Source organism: Meriones unguiculatus, chromosome 14 (assembly GCF_030254825.1).
Source record: "Meriones unguiculatus strain TT.TT164.6M chromosome 14, Bangor_MerUng_6.1, whole genome shotgun sequence".
NCBI classification, from domain to species: domain Eukaryota; kingdom Metazoa; phylum Chordata; class Mammalia; order Rodentia; family Muridae; genus Meriones; species Meriones unguiculatus.
This window is the reverse complement of record NC_083361.1, coordinates 7,289,823-7,313,763: the sequence shown is the minus strand read 5'-3', so window position 1 is coordinate 7,313,763 and position 23,941 is coordinate 7,289,823. Positions and strand designations below refer to the sequence as shown.

General features: G+C 49.6%; 1 protein-coding gene across 2 annotated transcripts in view; it reads right to left on the bottom strand.

The window, feature by feature from the left end:
* Positions 1-23,941, bottom strand: part of Cep89 (centrosomal protein 89) — a 45,512-nt gene continuing 21,571 nt past the window's right edge. Inside the window, exons 10-19 of one of the 2 annotated variants that reach the window (XM_021642007.2) lie at positions 23,080-23,130; positions 22,063-22,146; positions 19,338-19,441; positions 14,304-14,419; positions 11,359-11,539; positions 10,710-10,877; positions 9,242-9,383; positions 5,726-5,815; positions 3,021-3,190; positions 1-355 (exon numbers count right to left, since the gene is read on the bottom strand). In XM_021642007.2, coding sequence (XP_021497682.1) covers positions 115-355; positions 3,021-3,190; positions 5,726-5,815; positions 9,242-9,383; positions 10,710-10,877; positions 11,359-11,539; positions 14,304-14,419; positions 19,338-19,441; positions 22,063-22,146; positions 23,080-23,130 — 1,347 coding nt within the window. In that variant the 3' untranslated portion in view covers positions 1-114. Of the gene's footprint in view, positions 356-3,020; positions 3,191-5,725; positions 5,816-8,020; positions 8,509-9,241; positions 9,384-10,709; positions 10,878-11,358; positions 11,540-14,303; positions 14,420-19,337; positions 19,442-22,062; positions 22,147-23,079; positions 23,131-23,941 lie in introns of those variants that run through there. The other variant, XM_021642014.2, reaches the window with a different exon arrangement.

Below are 23,941 nucleotides of genomic sequence, written 5' to 3'. Positions count from 1 at the left end.
TGATGTTGCGCTGGTTTATTTCTTTCTTGCCTATGATGCTCAGTGGCTTCCACAGGCCTCCCTGTCAGACTGGAGACAGCCGCCCACCAGTCCGGGGGAAGCAGACACCCCAGTCTACGCCACAGACTCCCCAAGGCTCTGGCGGGTGGCGGCGGCAGGAGGCTGCACGTCACCGTAGCTGAAGTCGTAGCCAGTCAGCAGGTCTCCCTGAGAGATGCCACGGAAGCAAGTGTCCTCGCGAGCTCGGCTGTGCTCCGGGCCCCTCCTTTCCAGGGTGGCCTGAAGGAGGCCTCGCATCCTTTTGTTTTCCTTGGCAGTGGACTCCAGAACCATTTCAAGCTCACCTTCCATTTCTCTGGGGAAAAGAAGAGGGGAGTGGGTGGATGAAAACAGAACAGTTCAGCAGTCGAGGGCTGCGGGGTGGCCCAGGCAGTCCGGGACCTGAGTTTAGACCCGTGGGGCTTGCTGGTCCACTAGGCCAGCTGGCTGGAAGGCTCTGAGTCCAGTGAGGCCCTGTCTCAAAACCCAGTCTCCGTACACCTGTGTCCCCATGGGCCAGCACTTCTTTTTTTAAGATATTATGTATACAGTGTTGTGCCTGCATGTACACCTGCCCCCGAGATGGTTGGGAGCCACCGTGTGGGTGCTGGGAATTGAACTCAGGACCTCTGGAAGAGCAGACAGTGCTCCTAACCTCTGAGCCGTCTCTCCAGCCATCTTTCTTCTTTATTTTCTTAAAGAAGAAAAGAAACGTCAATAGCCCCTCTGCGCCCCGAAGCGGTAAGACCTCCAGTGACAGATGCCTAAGATCCAAGAGCCAGGGGAGACTTACTGCCTGGCCTGCCGTTGCCAAGCAGGACTTTACCTGCTACCTGGAGCAGAGCGACAGAAACAGCTGAAACGATGGGGCGCGGCCCTTGACAACATGCCAAGGGCAGGTAAAGCCTTGCTTGCCCGCCCCACCTTGTGCTTCAGCATCTAAATGAGGATGCAGCCTGCACCTGACTGAGGCCCGTTAATGGCCGTCCTGGTCCGCTGGTGACCTCTCACTGCCGCAGCGTGCTTGTTCCGGGAAGATTCCCACAACAGGAGAGGTGACAGGTGTGCTAGCCGCGCTGAGCTGAGCTCACACACTATGTCCGCGCGTCAGGCAGCTCCCTGCGCCCACTGATCTGTTCAGTTGGGGGATGCCCACTACAGTGGTGAGTGACCGCGTGAGCTCATGGAGAAGTGGCTGCCATTTCGGTCCCAACCACATTAGTCCCAAGGTATGCCCCTTGTCTGGGCTGGGCTGGCCTCTGACTACGTGATCAGGAGGGAAGAACCAAGGGTGAAACCACGGTGCCCGTGAGAAGAGCCGGAAGGGGAGCCATTCCTGACAGGTGTGACAACGTCCACCCACGCTACACAAGTGCTTGCACAGGAAGGTCAGCCTTGGAGAGAAAGGTCATGACCTCCCGCTGGCTGCCTTGACTTCTGCAGCTGGTCTCTGCTCGATGCTGCCAATGTGCAACCAGATCACATCATCTCCATTGTTGCAGCTTGTCTTTTTCTTGGAGGCCTCACTGGAGGGGGCTCTTCGCTGGCCAGGACTCTAGCTGTCTGCCTTACTCAATTTCTGCAGCATATTTGTAACACCCAATTTGATGTATGTCTATCTATCCACCTATGTATCTACCTACCTACCTACCATTATTGATTCTTTTACTTTGGCTTGCCATATGCTTAATAAACTCATTCATTCAAAACTGAAAGTATGGCTGTCAGGGATCATTCCCTGGACCACACAGTGACCAAAAGAAAATAAAGTAAAAAGAGATCTTATGTATATTTTTTAAATGTTGCTACCATACATAGAACATAAAACTATGACTTGAATATAAAAAAATCAAAACATGTATCTATAAATATCAAGTCTCAAACCCTGAGACAAATGGCCCAGGTTCCTACTTAACACATCAAAGCAGACCTGGCCACCAGGTTCTCCCAGCATCCCTCAGTCTCTACCTGTTACAGGGTATGGCTGCCATACCCCACTCCTTACCCTGAACTGCTTCAGCCCAGAGGCTGGGCTGTTTTTCTCCCAGAGGCTCTCCCCTGTATAATCAGCCATTCTGATTGCCCTTCACCCTCTTGGTGCTACACCTCAGTCCCCTCTCCCTCTCCTGCCCCTCCTCACATGGCTCAGGGTCATGTCCTCTCTGGACTCTCCCAGATGTCTCTGTTCTCCCTTTTACCTCCTCCACCTTACCTAAGAACAGTCTGTCTTTTTCTTTTTAATTCTTTTTTTTTCCATTCAATAAATTTGCAAATACCAAGAACTTCCTTGAAAAAAGAAAATGACAAGATAGATTTACCAAAGACCCAAACGAAACAACTGTAAATAAAGCTCATGGTTGCTGAATCAAAACCTCAGGGTTGGGAAAGCCCAATACTGAGCATGGAAGAAAACAGAATTAAATAGAAATACTGAGCCCCCCCCTTACCCCCGCAAAAACAAACACAAAAACAAAAAAATTCCAGTACTCGGGAGGCTGAGCCAGGCAGATCTCTGTGAGTTCAAGGCCAGCCTGGTCTTCAGAGTGAGTTCCAGGACAGTCTGAGCTACAAAGAGAAACCCTGTCTCATAGAACACAAATAAATAAACCAACAAACGACTAAAAATGACCAGGAAAGCAAACAGATACAAAACTTTGAAAGGTACCAAGTACCAAGCACCTGACTTCTACCTAATCTGAGTTCCACAGGAATCCTGGGAAACAATGAGACATGTGCATGTACTATACACAGGCTGGAGTTTGAATCCCAGTCCCAAGTAAGAAGCAAGGCACTAAGCACACACATAACTCTAACCCCTAGGGAGGTAAAAGACAGGGGACTTTGGGGATGGCCGGCTTCCAGTCTAGCTGAGAAAATGGAAGCCCAGGGTCAGGGAGAGACCCTGCCTCAAAGGAACAGGTGTGGAGTGACAGAGAAGGCGGCTCTTCTGGATGCCGATGCTGTGCTGCTCCCGTGCCTACCTTTTCTGCTGCAGAGCCTCGTCTAGGACCTCCTGCTTTTCCTGCAGCAGCTGGTGCAGGTGTCTCATCTCCTTCTGGAACTGAGCTGCTTTGCCAGCAAAGTCCTCCTGCTGTTCCACCAGGCGGTGATGGATGTCCCCCAGCTTCAGTGCAGCCTGCTTCTTGTACCCCTGCAGGGGAGGAACTCAGTGAGCCTCTTGGAAGTCAGAGCCCACTGGCTGAGTGCGCCTCGGACGACGCTGAACTGGAAGGCAAATCTTCGTCTTAGGAGGAGTGAAGGACTAGGTACAGCTGGAGCTTGGGCAGAGCACTTGCCAGGCATACACACAAAGCCCTGGCTTTGATCTCCAGCAATGCATAAAACTGGGTGTGGTCATGTGCGCCTCTAACCCCAGCACTTAGGAGGCAGATGCAAAAATGAGTTTGATGCCATCTGGGCTACACAGTGAGACTGTGACTCAAGAAAAGAAAGTAATAATAATAAAAGTGATACAAAAGAACTTCAGGTTAAAAAAACAAACAAACAAACAAACAAAAAAACCTGAGAGACGGCTCAGTGGTTAAGAGCACATACTTACAGAGGACCCAGGTTCGGTTCCCAGAACCCATGTGGGTGGCTCACAGCAGCCTGTACGTAACTCCAGCTCCAGGGGATCTGACAAGCTCTTCTGGCTCCTAAGGGCACCTGCATTCACACGCACATCCCACATACAGACACACTTACATAATTTAAAACAAAAGGAAACTCGAAAAGGAAAACCAAATTGCTAATCTATATTACCTGCTTCTTACGGGGGTACTGTGCTGAAGACAAAAATTAAACATAAGATATCTGCAGCGCAGAACAGACTGGATGCTTTTGCAAATTAGTTCACCTGTGTAATTTTTTGTTCATTTGTTTTCTGCGGCACAGCTTACGTAGCCCAGGCTGGCTTCAAATTCCGTAAGCAGCAGAAGGCCATGCTGAATGCGGGACCCTTCTGCTCCTCTGCCAGTGTTTGACTACAGGAGTGCACCCAAGTTTACACAGGGCAGAGAATCCCACGTGGGGCCTCATGCTCTCTAGGCGAGCTCTGCCCAGTGAGCTGATGCCCAGCCCTAGGTCTGGCTGGCATCAGCTAGCAAGCTAAGCAAGAATGTCCACAGCTGCCAACATGGCTTACCTTACCAAAGCTGCCTCTTACGAGAACTCAGCAAGGACTGGCATGTAGCTCAGGGGCGCGGTGCTTGCCTACCATGCAAAAGGGTCTGGGTTCGAGCCCCAGCAATAACAATAACGAAGAGATAAAAGCTTGGCTTGGCACCTCCCATCCCCCGTGACTCGGGTCCTCATCCCCTAGGCCTTTCGTGTAAACCTTTAGGCTTCCCACTGAGCCATCTCTCCAGTCACCCCAACCAACCCTTCAGGGGGAGGGAAGATGAAAACTGATCTTTAGGGTTACTTTAGGACGGCAGTTCTGTGGGAGTGATGTATCCGATCTCTGACATCAGCTTTAGAAGTGACCAGAGGGGCTGGTGAGGTGACTCAATGGGTGCTTGCCACGTGACAATCCCTGAAGCCTGAGTCTGATCCCAGGAAACCCCAGTAAAGCTGGAAGGCAAGAACTAACTACACCAAGTTTTCTTACGACACCCATGCATACTGCATGCACCCGAGGCACACATGCGTCACACACAGACACTAAGTACAATAAAGTTTTAAAAATAGAGCTTGGGGCCGGAGACGTGGCTCAGCAGCTAAGAGCACTTGCTGCTCTTGCAGAGGACCCCAGTTCGATTGCTAACACCCACATGCCACCTTTAACTCCAGTTAAAGAGGATCTGACCCCAACATGATGGGAAAAGATATGCAGACAAGATAATCAAACATATACAAATAATATATAAAAAATAGGGCTGGAGAGATGCCTCAGAGGTTAAGAGTCCTGGCTGTTCTTCCAAAGGTCCTAAGTTCAATTCCCAGCAACCACATGGTGGTTTACAACCGCCTAAGATGAGATCTGGTGCCCTCTTCTGGTGAGCAGGTGTACATGCAGGCAGAACACTGTACACATAATAAATCTAAAAATAAAAATTAAAAAAAATGGCTGGGTGAAGGTGTATGCCTTTAATCTCAGTACTCAGGGGGATCTCTGAGTTCAAGGCCAGCCTGGTCTACAGAGTGAGTTCCAGGACAGCCAGGGCTACACCAAAGAAACTGTTTCGAAAAACCAACACAAGATGAAAATAGTAAAAACTACACTTAGGAGTACACATGGGTGCACGGGCTGCTCCTCCTGAGGACCCACATGGCTCACAAATGTGTGTCACTCCAGAGTTCCAGGGAGCGGTTGTCCTCTGACCTCCGAGGTAGGAGGCATGCACACGGTACACAGACCTCCACTCAGGTGAACCCTCGTAGGATAAAAATAAACCAGATCTCTTTTTGGAAAAGAATTGTGCGCAGCTTTTACAGCGCCAGGTTTGAAGAACACTACTCTCTGCAGTGACATCTGCTAGGCACAAGCCTGCACACTCCCCCGTGGTTTTTGGACAACTAGCTGCATGGGGTCTGACTGCACAGCAAACCACGGGTCTTTAAGGGAGTCCCCCTGCCTGCGGGGCCCGCACGGCTTTTCTTCCTGTGTGACACACAAGGCGTGGCATAGACTGTCCTTCTCAAGCCCTTTCCCACGGACGACAGGTCCTGCCCCCACGGCCCTCACCTTCACCCTCTCCTCCAGCTTTCCGAGGCGGATGTTGCCTTTCAGGATTTTGTTGAGGACGCCATGCTTCTCGCTTTCCAAACACTGAGCCTGAGGAGAGGGCAGAGATGGTAGCGTTACTTTAGCTTGCACAGAAAGTCCTACAGTTGCTTTGATTGTAGCACGCTGGCACAGAGCCTACCTAGCATTTGTGGGGCCCCAGGCTCAAACCCCGGTACACACACAGGAACACACATGTATACACAGGCACACAAATGTACACATACCCCTACACAGACACACACACAGACACACACACAGCATACACACACACACACACACACACACACACACACACAAAATGTTTGCAGAGAACATGCCCGCTCACAAACAAGCTCCACTCTACTTAATTCCACCTGCCCCACTTTTGGACCCGTCACTCCCTGAGGGGCCCTGGGCAGAGCTTGGACCAACAAGGACAGAGAGCATCTCTCCCAGGTAAGAAAGCAGAATCTGGTCCCCTCAGGGCACACTGTAAATCGCTTCAAACACTGCTCTCTAGTAGCCGACCTACCGTTCCTGTAGTGGTGTGAGAAGGAAATTGTCCCGAAGAGGCTCAGGAACCTGATCCCTAGCCGGAGATGCTGTTTGGGAAAGTTATGGAACCTTTCCGAGGCAGAGCCTCACTGCCAGAAGTGCGTCCCTGGTGTGAGCTCTGAGATTTTAGACCCTCGCCCACTTCCGGTTCACTCTGCTTCCTGTGTGTGGCTGGGATGTGATCTCCCAGCTTCCTGTCTGGCTGCCTGCTGCCATGCTTGCCATTATGGACTCTTCCTTCCATAAGTAGCTTTGGTCACGGTTCCTTCAACGGCATTCAAGGAATACTCTCTGTGATAAAGCAAGCTTGTGACCTGGCTAATATGATCACAACAAAATCTAAGGGAATAATATAAACACACAACGCCCCTCTCAGACCAACAGGCGGGTGCTAAAGCCAAGAGGGACATCACGTAAACCAAGCAGCTGGCACTCATACCCAGATGAGTAGCTGGCACTCATACTCAGATGGAAACAAGCTCCCACACACCATTAAGCTTTCAGCTGCTACAACTAAAGGCAAAGGTGTGGGCGCCTTCCTCCTCAGGTCTCCTGGAGGCAGCTGGATTATCTAGAAAGAAGGATCCCACAGAGCAAGTTAAGCAACCTTCCCCGAGCCACAGGAAGAAGCACCCAGTTGGCAGCTGTGGTGTCCATGCCTTAGACTGTTGTGTCTCCCTCAGAAAGGTGTAAATGAAGTGGGTGAAACCAAACGGCGAACTGTTAAGTTACAGGTGGCCACTAGCCACCAGCCCTCGCTGCCCAGAGCAGAGTGGAGGCCCTTCCTAAAGACTGCAAGGCTGGGAGGATCGTGACGCCCAGCAGACGGCAGGGATGTGACCAGCAGGGAAGCTGCTATCGCCTCATGTCAGTGACACGGGACCCTGAGTGCCCACAGCTTCCACACTCCCTCCTCCCCGGGGGTCACAGGGTCTTGGTCCGTCAGAGGCCCTGCTGATGAGGGGAGTCAGGAGAGCACCCCTGCCCCCACCCGGTGCTGACTCAGTGCCCTGCCTTTCAGGCAGTACAAACATCAGGCGGCTCAACTTACAACTTCTAACTATTTATACACAGAGTATGTGGCTCCTGCTGTATTTCCATGTCGGGTCCACAGGGCTGAGGTGGGGGGCTGAAGGGGCCGTCTGAAGTCAGAAAGTATTTCCACTGCACCACAAGAGACGGTGACACTCTAAGTAGGGCTGAGGGTCCTGTCCCGGGGACCCCGCGTGCCCGGCCCTGGGACAGCATGGCTTTACAGTGACACTGCGTGGCGGACACAGGCTGGGAAGGAACGGCAGGTGAGCAGTTTTGCTCTTCACCTTCTGACAGGCCTTTGCTTGCCCCTCAACAGCCCAGCGGGCACGAGGAAGGCCGGGGGCACTAGGTGGGGCACCTCAGCACTGTGGCCTCGACAGCAGCTTTTCAGAAGCCTGAGTCAGAAGACCTGAGCGGCGTCAAGGTTCTTCCACGCTGGGCCAAAGTCGGGGCCTGGGAGGTGGCTCAGTAGGTGCCCAGTGCAACAGAGACAGTTGTTGCTGAGTGCCACTCGTGTGCAGAGACACACATGGACACTCGCTCACACCTGCACAATAACGTTAATTTTAAATTGCCAGTAATGTACAATGAGACTTGTTGGAGCCTGCCAGCCACTGTCACACTGTGAAAAATGCCATGTAACACTACGTACAGACGGTATCAAGACACATCCAATTAACATTTCTTTTATTAAAAATAAGTAGCAACGCCCCTCAAGCTCCCCGGCTATTCCCACTGCGTCTTCAAAGCAAGGGCCCACTGCCCTGGGAGGGAACTTCCCAGGACTTCCCGTAACCCTCCACCCGTCTCTGACTCATGATGTCTCCCTCCTGTCTCTCTCAGGACACGCTCTAGCCTCTGCCTTCTAGCCACTGTGAGGGTGAAAACCCACACATGCTTATACGCAGGGAAGTGCTATGTGTCCAAAACACACAGTAGAGGAAATTCAGGTAAGTGAGAAGGCTTGTAGAAACATCACCTGGTAGTCTGCCCCTTGGAGGCGGCTCTGTCAGAGCCTGGGGGGATCTATCAGACCTTGCTCGGTGCGCATGGCTCGACACAGAGCGGCTGTCTTCTTGGACCACGCGCTCTGCTGCAGGCATCTTTCTGAATCGGTGTGGGAAAGTCTAGAACCGTGCCAGGTTCTTGCTGGCTGTGCGCTGCTCCAGCATCTAGGACACCGATAATTGACTTAATTCCCTTCCCTGCTCCTGCATCTGCAGGTGAGCTACCTATTTCCAGGAGCTTGCTCTTGCCCTCCCTCGGTGCTGGGAGCCAAACCCAGGGCCCTGCACACGCTCACTGCGGCGAGCGCGGCCAGCGTGCCTGTGATCCTCCAGACTCATGTGCCCGAGGAGGCCATTCAGGCAGTGACTGAAGGGGGTGTACAGATGTCCCCTGCTGCTGTGTGAGGGACACGGGGACCACCAGCCCAGCCCCACAGTTTGCCTTCTAAAATAACACTTGCTGGTATTTAGAACTTGTGGCTGATTTTCCTTAGAGCATGTTTCGGTGGAGCTGTAATTCCAGTACTTGGATTGGGGCTAACCTTGGCTACGCAGCAATACCGTGTCTCAAAAAGAAAAGCCGCTCTGTGGTGGTGCGCACGCACTTAATCCCAGCGCTCGGGAGGCAGAGGCAGGCGGAGCTCTGAGTTCAAGATGAGCCCGGGCTACAGAGCAAGTTCCAGGACAGCCAGGGCTACACAGAGGAAGACTGTCTCAAAACAAACAAACAAATCAAAAATTCTTGCCCATGTTTAAAAGATGAAATTTTGGAGACTTTGGAAGTGTGGTTAAAATACTAAAATATGAATTTCTTTTTTAAATATAGATTTGCTTTAAAAAGTCTTAAAGTCACATTTGCATATGAAGCTTAACTTTATATAACTTTGAGGAAACTCACCAAATACTTGAGATTGTCTCGCTCCTTGGTGACGTTCTCTGCCAAGCCCACCAGGTTCGCCAGGTACTGGTGTGCAGACATCTCCTTCCCCATGGCTTTTTCTACTTGCTTTCTGAGGACATCAATTTTCTTTTGGTATCGCCTGCAAAGGCCCACATGGCGGGAAAAGAAAACCCGTGAGCCTATGTACCTTGGGCAGAGTAAATATTATGTATACAAAACCACACACATATGTACGTGCGCACATGCACACACATACACACATGCGCACACACACACACACACACACACACATATCATTGAGGCCTAGGCTGGCCTCAAACTTACGATACATATATATGCATGATATATATCTCATACATGTGTGTGTATGTACATGTGTGACATCTGTAGGTGATCTCTAGCCAATTCCAGGCGTTTTATTCTCACCAACTTCCCATCCCCCCTTTTTGAGACAGTCTCACTGTGTAGCCCTGGCTGCCCTGGAACTCACTCTGTAGACCAGGCTGGCCTCAGAGTCACGATGATCCGCCTGCTGGGATTAAGGGCCTATACTTGGCAACCAGCTAATATTTAAATACCACACTCGGGCCTGGGGCGTGGCTCAGTGATAGAGTGCTTGGCTTGGATGCACAAGGCCCTGGGTCCCAGCCCCTGACACCACAGAAATAATTAATTAAATGCTTCCGTTCAACAACACACATCTTTTAAGTTTCAAGAAGCAGTCAGTGACTCTAACGTGAAGCCAGGTGTGATGACTGCGTCCAGATCCATGAACAAAGGCCAACTGTGCAGGTTACAGTCCCCACACAAGGAAGACTGTGGGGACAGCGCAGCCACGGACAGCGCAGCTGCAGACAGCACACTCTGGGTACAGTGACTAGAGTTCCAGGCCGGCATTGCCTACAACGTGGCTGTCACAAACAAACTAGGACTCACAACATGCCTAGCAATAAATCAGCTAATTAAATAAATACCATTTTCCTAACTTTTTGACTCATGTTCTAGAAGATATTTTTGAAGATGGGATCCAGATAGAAAGGTGGGAGGGGGTGTGCTGGTGTGCGTGTGTGTGTGTGTGTGTGTGCGTGTGTGTGTGTGTGTGTGCGTAAGGAAGAGAGGAGTTGGGGTAGAGGTGATCAAGATTCAGTGTATATACACATGCATGACATAGTTAAAAATAAAGAAGTAAATGTATATGTATTTAAAAACAAACAAAAAAGGAAAAAGAAAGGAAAGCGGGCCACAGGGACACAGACACGGGCTTTGAGGTGTTAGGAGACGCTGGGGCCCAGGGCCGCCCTGTGTGTCACTACCTGACCCACAGACTGGGAGTCAGAGGCCCACAGGAAGGTCATTCTGTCCCTTGTTACTATTTCCCGTTTTATTGCCCCTACCAAAGAAAGGAAAGATAAAGGAAGCAAAAGGAAGGTGAAGAGGAACCGGCCCGCGTCCACGCGTGCGGTACCTGTTTGCCTTGCGCGCGTGCTCCAGCTCGGCCTCCAGCGCCCTGTTCCTGGCGCTCCAGCTGCTCTTCTCCAGGAGCAGGCTCTTCCTCTGCGCCTGCAGGGCGGTCAGCTTCCCCATCAGCCCCTCCAGCTCGGCGCTGGCTTTCTCTCCTTCCTTCTGCAACTGGCTGACGGCCAAGAAACGGCAGACACATACATACATATGTACATGTATACACACATATACACATATGTACAGTCGCGTGCACAGCGCCTGTGTGTACAGTCTACAGCGCACCCCGTGTACAGTGTTGTGGGTACACACGCCCTGTGTACAGCGCACCCCGTACCCAGTACACCATGGTAGAGTGGACCCCGTGTCCAGTGCACTGTGGGTACAATGACCCTCGGGTACAGTGCACCCATGCAGTGTGCTGTGGGCACAGCGAACCACAGGTGCAGTGAACCCACAGAAACTCGAGTGAGACAAAAAGGGGGCAGGTGACTGACAGCCAGATTCCAGGCCCTGTTTTTGGTGGACACCCAAAAACCAAAATGCAGCGACCACAAAACAGCACCTGTCTCCTGTGTCCGTCTCACAGAGAGGGATCAAGCAGCCTCAGGAAGACGGGACCCCTCACCTTTCCTCGGGAAGACGGGACCCCTCACCTTTTTAGTTCATTGACAACTGCCGTGTGGACTTCTACCGTGATCTTGCTGTCCAGCTGTGTGTCGAGTTCTTGGCATCTGGCCTGTAAGCCCACCAGCTGCTCCCTGCTTTCCATCAGCTGCTTTTCCTGGTCCTGAGACTTTGCCTCCAGGAGCATAAGTTGTTTGGTCAGCTTAGAAACTGGAAAGAAACAAGATAACGACTTGGCAGAGAAGACAGATTAAGATGTGAGTATTAGCCAGGCATGGCAGTACATGTTGGGGTCTGAGGCAGGAGGATCGTGAGCTCTGATTAGGATAGGCCACCTACTGACGTCCTATCTCAAAAAGCTATCCTAAAAATAGAAGGGAGAAGCAAGGCTACGGTGGCCCACACCTTTGATTCCAGCACTTGGGAGGCAGAGGCAGGTGGCTTTCTGAGTTTGAGGCCAGCCTGGTCTACAAAGCAAGTTCCAGGACAGCCAGGGCTACACAGAGAAACCCTGTCTGGAAAAACAAACACAAAAAGAAGGGCGGTAGGTGTGCAGGCTCAATGAAATGGTGTTTGCCTAGCTGGCATAAGGCCCGAGACTGAGTACTAAATGAAACAGCTTCCAAAGACGACCTTCTAAGGCTGGAGACGTGGCTCAGCTGGTGACTGTTTGTGTCGAATGCATGAGTCCCAGCTGCCATCCCCAGCACGGCACACAAGAGCAAGCAAACAACACAAGCGGACGTGGTAAAACGAGGCAGAGGCAGCAGGATCAGAGGCCCAGGCCCATTCTCAGCAGGCTCTGAGGCCAGCCTGAGCCACAGAGACCCTGTTTCAAAACACACAAACAAAAACAATAAAAAAAAAAAAAATTAAAAAAAAAAAACTGCTGGAGAGTTTTACCTTAATACCAAAGGCCTATGCACAGAAGTTATTGTCCCTGTGTTAGCTTTCACTTAACATGACATTAACGTTCACAAACACGACACCAGCCCTCCACGCGGGTAGATCCCACAGCTGACTCCCTCAACTGTGGGTGGAAAATATTTGCATCTGGGGGTGCTGACACAGCTCAGCTGGTGACATGCTGGCTTCACATGTGTAAGGACCTCACATGTGTAAGGACTGGACTTCTATGCCCAGAACCCAAGAGAAAAGCCAGGAAGGCTGGTGCACAGCTGTCATCCCCATGCTGAAGACCGGTGGGTCTCTGTGGGCTCCAAAGCCAGACAGCCTAGCTGGCTCGGCAAGCCCCAAGCCAGTGAAAGACGCTGTCTCAAGAAACAAGGTAGACAGCTCGTGAGCGATGACACCCAAGGTTGTCCTCTGGATTACACATACGCACACAGACACACACACAGTCTGCTTCTATAACAAACATGTGGACTCTTCCTTATCATGCTACCCTAGACAGCATGTCCTAACAGCTATTTACAGAGAATTCATATCGCATTCGGCTTTAGAGTTAGTCTAGAGCCGCTCTTTAGCATGTGGCAGGATCTGGGTAGGCTAGGCGTGGCTACCGCAGCACTCTATAGCAGGGACTTTTTAAGGCTATGTATTTTGGTATCCATTGTATGTGTGCTTCTGGCTGTCTGTGGGCTACCATGGCTCACTGCAATATTTAGTGGAGACATGTTAAATGAGATTGAATCTAGCCTTCAAGAAACTGACTTCCCAAAGACTTCGGGGTCAAATCATACATTGATGTGCAAGCATGTATCAGGATTTGTGTCTAACTGAAAGAATTTCACCGTGATGACAGACCCCACACTAATGAGCCGTTCCCTGGGCACACGGAGACACATAGGGGAAAAGCTAGCCCCGGGGAAACGGAAGATAACAAGGTCAGTGGACTCGGGTCCATGGGTTAGAAGGGCCTGAGCCACAGAGGTCCCTGGAGCAGGCTTGTAGAGGGGATTCCCACTGGACTCAGAGCCTTGTGACTGGGCACCCAGACCGGTGGCCCAGCAGCACGAGCTGAACAGAGGCTGAACGAGGCAGAAGCAGAGTCTGGGAGTTTTCCCTGAGCCGGGCAGAACAGGGCAGCTCACAGGGCTCAGGCAAAACATCCTGTTTCAGGCTCCTGTCCTGTGACTCCTGTCTTCAAGGTGTAAAGCACCGGTGAGTGTGCCACTATTTGGGGGGCTCAGAGTTGGTTTTAGTCAAAGCAGGAGAAAAAACTCTCAACTTGGCTCATTGTAAAGACCACTGTCATCTGCTAAGGTAGCCACAGGGAGGGCCAGGGAGGGCCATGCCGGGAGAAGGGATATTCACGGGAAGTCCTGGAGAGCCACATCAGTTTAACACATGATGTCCTTAGCCCCAGGAGGGGTGGGGCTATAATCCTTGCACTGGAGGGGTACAGGTGGGAGGACTGATATTTTTAAGGCACTCTGGGCTCTGTGGCAAGTTCCAGGCCAAACCAGTCTACACAGTGGACCCAGTCTCACAACCCTGGGGTCAGGGATATCTAATGATTTGAATATGAATGGCCCCCATAGGCTCATATGTTTGAATGCTTAGTCACTAGGGAGTCGCACTATTTTAAAGGATTGGAAGGATTAGGAGGTGTGGCCCTGTTCTAGGCGCCAGCCTCCAATTCAATGCGTTCTTTTATAAGAGGTGCCCTGGTCATGGTGTCTCTTCCCAGCAATAGAAGACTGAGTAGGACAGGCTATAACTCAATGCAAAAGTGCTTCTTTCCATGCCCGGGGTGGCAGAGGGTAGGAAGGGAGGACAGTAAAGTCCTACTTGTTTTGTCCAGTCAATAAATATCTGTGCAAACAGTCTCAGGTTGTTTCAAAGGCTTCCTTCTGCAATCCTACCCTAGAGCCACTTCAGCTGACCACTTCACGGATCAGAGAACACATGAGCTGCCTGCAGACCGACTGAGAATTAGATGGATGGACCATCTTACAGTTCTGGAAAATATGCCGCCCACCCTGTTTCCTAGGACAGCAGCATCACTCACCTTCCTGGAGGTGCTCCTGCTGGGTGTCCCTGGCTTTGGTTTGCTGGATCTCCAACTGCTCTATCAACAGCTTGTTTTCATCTAGAACCAGCTCCGCTTGTGTCTGAAGCTGCCTCCTATGATTGATTCAAAAGATTAAGCACTGCCCTCAGGTTCTGAGAGATCACAGAAATACACCACAGTGTGGGTCGACGCCATGTCAGTGACACAGCCAGTGCCGCCATGGGCAGTGACTGGGGGAGGGGACAGTGCCAATGCTGAATGACGATGCGTCAGCAACTGCAGGAGATGACGATGATAATGTACGCACGGAGGACCAAGACCTGCCATGACACTCAGTGAGACAGTCAGAGTGGCCACTTTGGTTTCCTATACTGACGCATCCAATCCCTGCACGCAAATAACTGTTTTGAAATCCACAGGACATTTTGGATGCTGGCAGGCCCCATTTTACTTTGAAACCATTGAGTCATAATCAGCAGCACCTGCTCACGGTAGCCACACTTACAAATCCCAGGATTCCTGAGGCCGAGAGGCAGGACTGCTGGAGTCCAGGGCCTGAGGGCTGGCCTAGACAATACTGTGAGACTTTAATCTCTCAAGACATAAAAATGAATGGACTGCCAGTGAGGCTATTAAAAACAACAACAACAACAACAACAATCAAAAACATTTTGTTATGACTTAGAAGCCTTTTCTTTTTTAATGAGAGACAGAAAGGGAGTAGATCCAGACGGGAGGGTGGTAGGAAGAATAAATAATAAATAAATAATAAAGATTAAAAACGAGCTATGAAAAAACTCATTAGTAGCTCTGAAAGTATCTTAAAACTATACAAACGTACCCCAGCCTCAATCTTCCTATGAGAAAGCCGCCTATTTATTTGTGCAATGCACTGTAAATTGTCTATCAGTTCAACTTCCAAATTCCAGCTGCAAAGAGAACAAGAGCCTTAGATGCTGCCCCATTAAGTGTTTACTACCCACAATAGTGAGAAGGCTGGCATCGGTGGCATCTTTCGTGGCTAGGCAAGTGGTGGGACCCGGTTACCTCCCTTTGAGCCATTGACCCAGGCTGACGCTAGGGCAGAAGGCTGCTCTCCGACAACTGACGTCTGGCCCGGTTGCTGAGGCCAACATCCGCATGGCTCACTGTGCAGCGGCGGAGCTGGTTTGAGCACGGAGCCTTCACCCCGTGCTCTAGTCTCAGCAGGCTACAGAAAGAGAAACCCTCTGCCTACAATCCGTCCGGCCTGCAAGACGTGCTGGGGCAGGATGGCACAGAACTTGTGGGAGCGGCCAACCCATGTCTGGTTTAACTTGGAGCCCATGCCCTACACTGCCTGGATGGCCAGAAACCAGAGACCTAGGATAGAATCAAACATGACTGGAAAAAAAAATATCAATGCTACTCTGCTATGCTGACAGAGTGGAGCCTTGCCCAGTCACAGTCACAGAGCCTTCCTCTGGTAGCAGGTGGGAGGGGGGTAGAGGCCCACGGCCAGTTATATGTAGAGAGTCTAAACTGGAGGTCCCCACAGGGACTGGGAGCCTCGTGGAAGAGGGAGAGAAAAGACTGTAGTTCTCAGAGGGGTGGAGGACAGCGGGAGAACACGGCCCCCTGGATCAACTAAAGCAGGGCTCGCATGGGCTCAGGGCTGCATGGGTCTGCACCAGGTCCTCTGCATATGTTACGGCTGATAGCTTGGTGTTTTGTTTATTTTTGTTTTTAAGGATTTATTTATCATGTATACAATGTTCAGAAGAGGGCACAGAGCCCATTATAGATGGTTGTGAGCTACCATGTGGTTGCTGGGAATTGAACTCAGGACCTCTGGAAGGGTAGCCAGTGTTCTTAACCTCTGAGCCATCTCTCCAGGCCCATAGCTTGGTGTTTCTGTGGGGTCCTAACAGTGGGGCAGGCATATCTTTGACTCTTTTGTCTGCTCTTTTGAGATTCTTTTCTTCCTATTGGGTTGCCTTGCCCAGCCTCAACAGGAGAGCTTATGCCTTATCTTATATCTTGTTTTGTCATGTTTGGTTATCTCTTTTCTGAAGAGGAAACAGAGGAGAGAGGGAAGGTGGGAGGAGCTGGGAGGAGTGAAGGGAGGATAAATTGTGGTTGGGATATATTATATGAGGAAAGAATTTATTTTTAATAATTATAAAAAAAAAAGCTGAAAACCTGAGAATCAGTTTAACAGTGTTTTTCAGAGCCCACTAAGCCTGAAGCTCCCCAGCCAGGAGAAACTAGGAATCAGAATGAAGAGCATAGACGTGGTCAAGGACTTCAGTGAGAAGGTCCTGGGAACGGAGCAGAAAGATGCTACTCAATGCTACTCAAGAGTGAAGGCTGCTGTGCAGTAGAGTGGGCAGCCAGGAGGCAAGGGAGTGTGAAGCTCACCCTTCCTCAACAGCCACCAGAGGGCAAAGGTCACGTGAAGAACCAGGATCGGGGAAAGGTGAGACGAGGGCATGGCAGCAGGAAGCAAGCTGCTCAAGCCCACCTGAAGGACATGTCAGTCACAATCTCAGAAGAGCCAGTCTGTCAGTCAGGCAACACGCACTCACTCCCAAATGCTTGGATGCTGAATATAGAAACTATATATATATAGTTTCTATATTAAAAAAAAAAAAAAAAAATATATATATATATATATATATATATATATATATATATATATATATATTTTTATCCCAGCGGAGGCTGAGGTAGGTAGACCTCTGTGAGTTCGAGGCTAGCCTGGTCTACAGAGTGAGTTCCAGGACAGTTAGGGCTACACAGAGAAACCCTGTCTCAAAAAAAAAAAAAAAAAAAAAAAAGAAAGAGAAGAAAAGAAAAAAGGATAACAAATAAAACATACTAAACATTCCCAGGCTGGTGGTGTGTACCTTTGATTCCCATCAGAGGCAATCAGAGCCATTCAAGGATAGCCTGTGTGATGGCTAATGTTATGTTTTAAGTTTAAATTACTGTGCTTAAGAGAGTTATAAGCAAAAATGCCTCTAATCTGTAAGCCCCACTTGCCCAAGGACAGATCACTTCCTAGACTGGTGGTGCCCGTGTCTTGGCTTCTGAAAACCAGCTTGACTGCCCCCGCTGCAGAGGATGTGCTGGGTCACATGTAGGTCACACATAGGTGGGAGGTGTGTCCACAGAGGCGGTAAGCATGTCAGCATGTATGCCTGCCCCCAGTTGGATGAAAGTGCAGATTTTTCCTTTATAAGCCTCTGACTAATGTAATTTGGCATCATGCTCTGGGAATCCCAGGTATGGACCTAGCCAGTGTCCATTGTCCTGACCAGTATTTGATAAGGCTTAATTACTTCAAGTTTGGCTTAAAATCTGTGCTAGTGGCTTTAACACATGGCCTATACAGAGTTCTAGGCCAGCCAGCTAGGGCTACAGAGTGAGACCTTGTCTCGGGAAAGGGGGAAAAAAGATACTAGGTACAACATGTCCACTAAAAGCTAATCATTTCTGTTCTCAGTCTCACCTAGAAACTGTCTCTATGGCTTTCACGGCTTTGTTGCTGGTGTGTGGAGGCGGGGTTTCACACAGCTCGGAGGCGGGGACAGGGAGGGGAGATGGAGAAGAGCACAGGGACAGAGGGGAAGGTGTGCAGTGACAGACCAGAGGCCTAATTCATAGAGGGCAAAGGTCACAGGATCAGGGAAAGGCATGGCAGCAGGGAGCAGAGCCAGCCAGGAGGAGCCCCAGGCTGGGACGCAGTGGGAGTGGGGCTGGCGGCACTGGAAGCAGGGCAGGAGAGCAGAGGCTTCACTGAGCAGCCTTAGCCCCACCTTCCTGTCACCAAGGTGTGCAGGTAATGACGACTGCCCTGGAAAGGTCTGATCACAACACAGACCGGCAAGGCAAATGAGCCTCTGCTTTGAAAACCTATTTATTTATGTACTCACTCATTTAGTCTGAGTTTTTCTTTCAGGGATACGACTGAACTCAGGGCCTCTGTTGGGAGCAAAGCGCTCTACCGCTGAGGACAGGCCCAAGATCTATAAATACCAATTCAGAGCTAGGTGCAGTGGTACGCGGCTGTGAGCTGAGCACTTGGAAAGTTGGAGGACTGCAGAGTTCGAAGCCAGGTAGAGCTACACATTGTGGCCTGTCTTCAAAGGCCGGGGTGAGGGGTGTGATTCAGTGGTACAGTGCTTGCCCAACCCAGCCCGAGGCCCTGGGTTCCATCCTTAGCACTTCAAAAATAAAAAAATAAATTAAGTCCAATTTAGAAGTGTTTACTGGAATTGTATCTTATTCCTGTCTTTGAAAAATTATAAACTTTATTACTTTATTATCTGAAAACCTTGCAAACAAATAAAAACATCACACACTAAAATTAACCTGGCTGTAAAGTTATGGAGTGGACACTTTTTTTTTTTTTTTTTTCAAGACAGGGTTTCTCTGTGTATCCTTGGCTGTCCTGGACTCACTCTTTAGACTATGCTGGTCTCAAACTAAAAGCAATCTGCCTGCCTCTGCCTCCCCAAGTGCTGGGACTAACGGCGTGCACCACCAGGTGGTCACAGATTATTAAAGAGATATAAAGCTAATAGTTTTTCTCGATCTAGTTCTGTCATGGATTTTTGGGTTTGGTTGGTAGACAGTGGTGTAATATATTGGATACTGAAAGTGTACATTTTAATGTGGTGCTCTAAGCTTCTGTCCCAAATGCCTGTTCTAACTGCACAGGGGTTCACTGAGTTGTGTAGACTTTTAATAAAGTACTTAATTTAAAAACAACACCAAACAAAGTGCATTATGCATTTAGTGATGTCATGACATCTGTTCCTATTATTCTAGCAAATACTGGGCTGGAGAAATGGCTCAGAGGTTAACAGCACTGGCTGCTCTTCCAGAGGTCCTGAGTTCGATTCCCAGCAACCACATGATGGCTCACAGCCATCTATAATGAGATCTGGTGTCCTCTCCTGACGTGTAGGCACACATGCAGGAAGAATGCTGTATACACACTACATAAATAAGTCTTTTTTAAAAAAGTTAGCAAACACCACTTGCCATTCCTCGCTGGTAATGGGGCTGCTCTTATTTAACTCTTGGTACAATTCTTCATTTTCTGTCACCACTTCTTGAACTCGTATCCTCAAGGTTTTCATTTCTTCCTGAAATAAAATGCATGGAAACTGTCACGCATACCCACACCCTTAGCATCTGCTGCGATGCCGCTTCTTGGCGAAAGCAAACATAACGGCCATTGGGAGGTCTTGCTCTAGCCCCAGGCTCCGCCTCCACGTCCCAGAGGCCCCACGTGTCCTCAGGGGCACAGCTTCCTGAGAGGACATCCAAGGCACTGCAGTGTCGCTGCACACAGGGACAAAGAATTGTTGTGGGTGTAAATGTTTTTGTTTTGACCCCAGGTGTAGGGTGTGGGACTGATTCAGATGTCCACAACATCAAACTATGTACCTCGTGCAGGCTCTGAGACGGGCCCTTTGCCAGCTGCAGATAGTTTAATTCCGAGGCTTCTGAGAGGGACTAAAAGCCAGATCCCAGAGCATGGAGGGAGCTCCAAGAGAGAAGGCTGCTGGTGCTTTCCCTGCTGCTTCTGTTGCTGCTGCTGCTGCAGCCGGATGATGACAAAGTTGGGGATATCCTGAAACGAGGATTGGGCTTGCCCTAGGAACCCAACGACCCTAGCCAGCAGGAAGGAGCCTAAGAGAACTATGCCCTGTGTCCCCACCAATCTTTCTCTCCTGCCCAGTGCTGGGGTTGGAAGGGATTGGGGTGGAGAAGAGAGGAAGAGATATGAAGAAAGGTAAATAAAATAGTTAAAAAGTAATGGGAAGAAGTGGCGCCCAACGCGGAGTATACTTTTTAAATCTATTTTATTTGGGTTTTTTTATGCCTCTTCTTCCCTTTTCCACCCCAATCCCTTTTCCCCACTAACCTTCCTCTCCTACTTGGTATGTTAGGGTGGAAAAGGGAGGAAGAAGCATAAGAAACCCAAATAAAACAGATTTAAAAAGTATGACAACAAAGCAGTTAGAGTTTTGATTACTTGAAGCCTAACCTGACGCCCTCTTTGCTGTAAGTGCTACAAGTGCCAAATACTTGAAAAATTTAAAGGAAAGGATTAGAAAAATCAATCAATAAATAAATCAAGAGACCACAGACTGGAAGGTTTTCTTTGTTTAGATTTTAGAGGGAAAATTAAAGGGTTCTTTGTTGTTGTTGTTGTTGTTGGCTGTTTTTTGTTTTTTTCAAGGTTTCTCTGTGTAGTCCTGTCTGTCCTGGAATTAGCTCTGTAAGTAAAACAGAGTTTTATGTAAAAAAAATTTTTGGTCCTTTGGTCCTAGATGGAAGGTTGTGAGCAGTTAAGGGTGTTAGTGAGGGTTTTCTAACTGTGTCTGCACAGCACAGGGCCCCCAGCCCGGGGGATCAGCTGCATCAGCTGGACACCGTGATGCATGTGGCGTGGACAGACACTCCTGACCTGGGCCTGTTTCTGGTGTCCCAGCTGGCACTTACTGGCTTGTGCTCACCTTCGGTGGGAACTGTGGGTGTCCACTTTTTTTCTGAAATTCTCTGAAATGGTCTCCTGTTTGACTCATTTTCAGGACAGGAATGAACCCAGAGGTTGGCGTATGCTAGGCAGGAGCTGCATGTCCAGCTGTTTCTCTCTTAAAGCAGTGTAGCCTGCACCTTTCCCTCCTCTCACCTCTGGCCAGAACACACTCACTAGCTGCCTGCAGTCTATATGGGTATTTTTAACTGCCTTGGCAAACTGAAGCCTTCAGGACAGCTGTTCATTTTTATTGGGTTTCATTAGAATACAGTCCCAGCTATCACTGACATGCCATCTATGGCTGCTATCATGATCCACAGATCAGGCATCTGTGGACAGAAACTTCATGGCCCACAAGGCCTGCAATACTTATTAACTGGGTCTTTAGAGAAAATGTGGATGGCCCTGATTTAACAAGAGTACCTAAACAGAAACTTTATTATTGATTTTTGGCCTGTGAACACAAGATAATTTATGCTCTTAAAAATCCAATGTCCAGTAGTATGTCATAAGACTCACAGGATGGAGCAGGTAGTGGGTTGCTGGTCTCTTAAAGGATTTGTCCCCCTCAGGACCTCTCCCTTACGGGTCAACCCTTCTCTCCCTGGATCCTTCCAGTGCAGACACCTACTTGGCCTAATGAAGATGTCAGGAGTGTGTGTGAGGCACAGAAGGGTCTGGGGTGTTGATGATGCCCAGGCCTGGTCCAGTCACAGTTGGAATCATTGCCATTCTCAGGAAACAGGTGAACAGAGAGAAATGGACAAATCCTTGTTCTAACCCTGCCAATAACTGCGCCTCTGGGGTCAGCGCTTCCTAGGAGTTAGGGGCGTTGTTTCCCTGAAAGCCTGGGTATGATCTCGGTGGCCCCGGATCTGCTCTGGTGGTGGTGTCCACAGCTGCAGTCAGGAATGATGTTCCGCCCCTGCTCTTCCTCTGCACCCCGAGGTCTCCCTTCATAGGGAGCTACCGCTCCCCAGACCACAGCTTCCCAAGGCCACTGCATCCCGGCACGTCTGCTCACGCTCTGCCAAACACACAGGCCTTCCTCCCACCTTCCCTCTCTCCTTCTCCCCGTCCCAGCTGCCCACCGTGCTCCTTCTTCCTTCGACAAACGTTAGCGCAAACACCACGTTAGGCACATTTAGCTCCGGGCTGCTTTGGCGGTCTGAATGGTCTGATTTGATACAGCTGTGTCTGAGACAGCTGCCGACATACCTCCAGGGTGGCGCTGAGTGTGTCCTTCTCTTTCATTCTGTCTTCATAAGCCAGCAACAGTGGTGACAGGTACTTTACATCCACCTAAGGGGGAGCAATGGAGTAAAAGAAGATTAACATACTTCTTCCTTTCTTTCTCTTTTTTTCTTTTTGGTTTTTCGAGACATGGTTTCTTTGTGTAGCCCTGGCTATCCTAGAACTCACTCTGTAAGCCAGGCTGGCCTCAAACTCAGAGATCTGCCTGCTTCTCCCCCCACTTTAATCCCAAGTGCTGGGATTAAAGGTGTGCAGCACCATGGCCTGGCTCATGTTTTTTAAAGGACAAAATGGCACACTTATTCGGGAATTGTTCTTAGTATTTGACAGAGCCAGAGAATATGGCTGAGATTAAATAACTCTCACTTAGCCAGGAGGTAATGGCGTGTTGGAGGGCCTTGCTGCTGAAGATTGCGGCCTCCATGACCGGGTAGCTCTCTGAGCTCAGCACAAGATGGAGGACTCCCTTCCCCCAGCAGGGCTTCCTACTATCTTATTTGGAGGATGTCTCTGAGCGTATCTTAGAGGTAGCCTCTGACACAGCTTCCTGCAGAATGTTCTCCCTCCATCCCCATATGATGATCAGGTAGCGTGCCCCTGCACAGGCCGTAGGACCGTGCTGTTTAATGCAAATGAAGGGCACTGTGAGCGCCTGTCAGAGGACCTCCTGGCTGCTCCCCTTTCCCTATATATTCTCCTCACCCTTGGAGTAAAGTTGTCTGTCACCCTGTCACTGATAATAGAAGTTTGTCATTTCTGTTGTGCTCACAGCCCTCCGAGCCCTGGCCCTGCCTTCGCTCCTCCTGCCCTCGTGGGATGGAGGAAAGGGAAGACCCCCAGTGCAGCACACACCTTTAATCTTAGCACTTGGGAGTCAGAGACAGGCAGAACTCTGAGTTCAAGGCCAGCCTGGTCTATTGAGCAAGCTCCAGGACACAGACAAACCCTGTCTTGAAAATTAATTAATTACCATTCACTTACCAGCCAGGGGGGTGTGGGGCCCTTTGATGGGAGGCCTTCTATATGGGAACTCTGAAAACCAAGCACACATTGAAGACATAGTCAGCTCTGCTGTCTGAGGCTCCACATGGTAGACATTCTTAGTCTAGAACTAGAACAGGCATCACCCTTCTCTGTACATGTGTGTCTAAGCATGTGAAGTAATCTTGGAAGTGTTTGGCAGTGAGACTCTCTTCCCCTAAATACCATAACATGTTTCCAAAACATTCACTTAATTAACATAGTACTATATAAACATTAGGAAGGAACATTGACACATAATTCAGATATCTCCAAATTTCTCCACATGAGGAGAAAAAAAAGGAAGGAAGGAAGGAAGGAAGGAAGGAAGGAAGGAAGGAAGGAAGGAAAAGCAAGGAAGGAAGGTAGGAAGGGAATAAGGGACAAAGGAAGGGAGGGAGGGAAGAAGAGAAGAGTAAAGAAAGAAATAGAGAAGACACTGACATCCTCCTTTGGTCTCTTCATGTGTACATATGCATGAGCACTTACACACCTACACACACATACATACACACATGCATACATGAGTGTGCACATGCTCCTCCTCCCCAAAATAAATGAGATCACGCTCACATCTGGATAGAGTGACTAGGAAAATGTCATAGAAAATGTGGCATTTGCAAAGGTCAAAAGAAAAGTGTATGGAGTGTAGATGCAAGGATTAACCACAGCGGTAGCAATAAAGTTGTCACTGCACCTGCGTGCTTTGCCCCACCCACAGCACTACAGAAGGACATGGTCTAGGCAATGTGTTTGGATCAGGTGAGCTCCCTAGCTTAATTCTGTTATTAAAAAGCTAACATTAGCTGGGCATGGTGGCGCA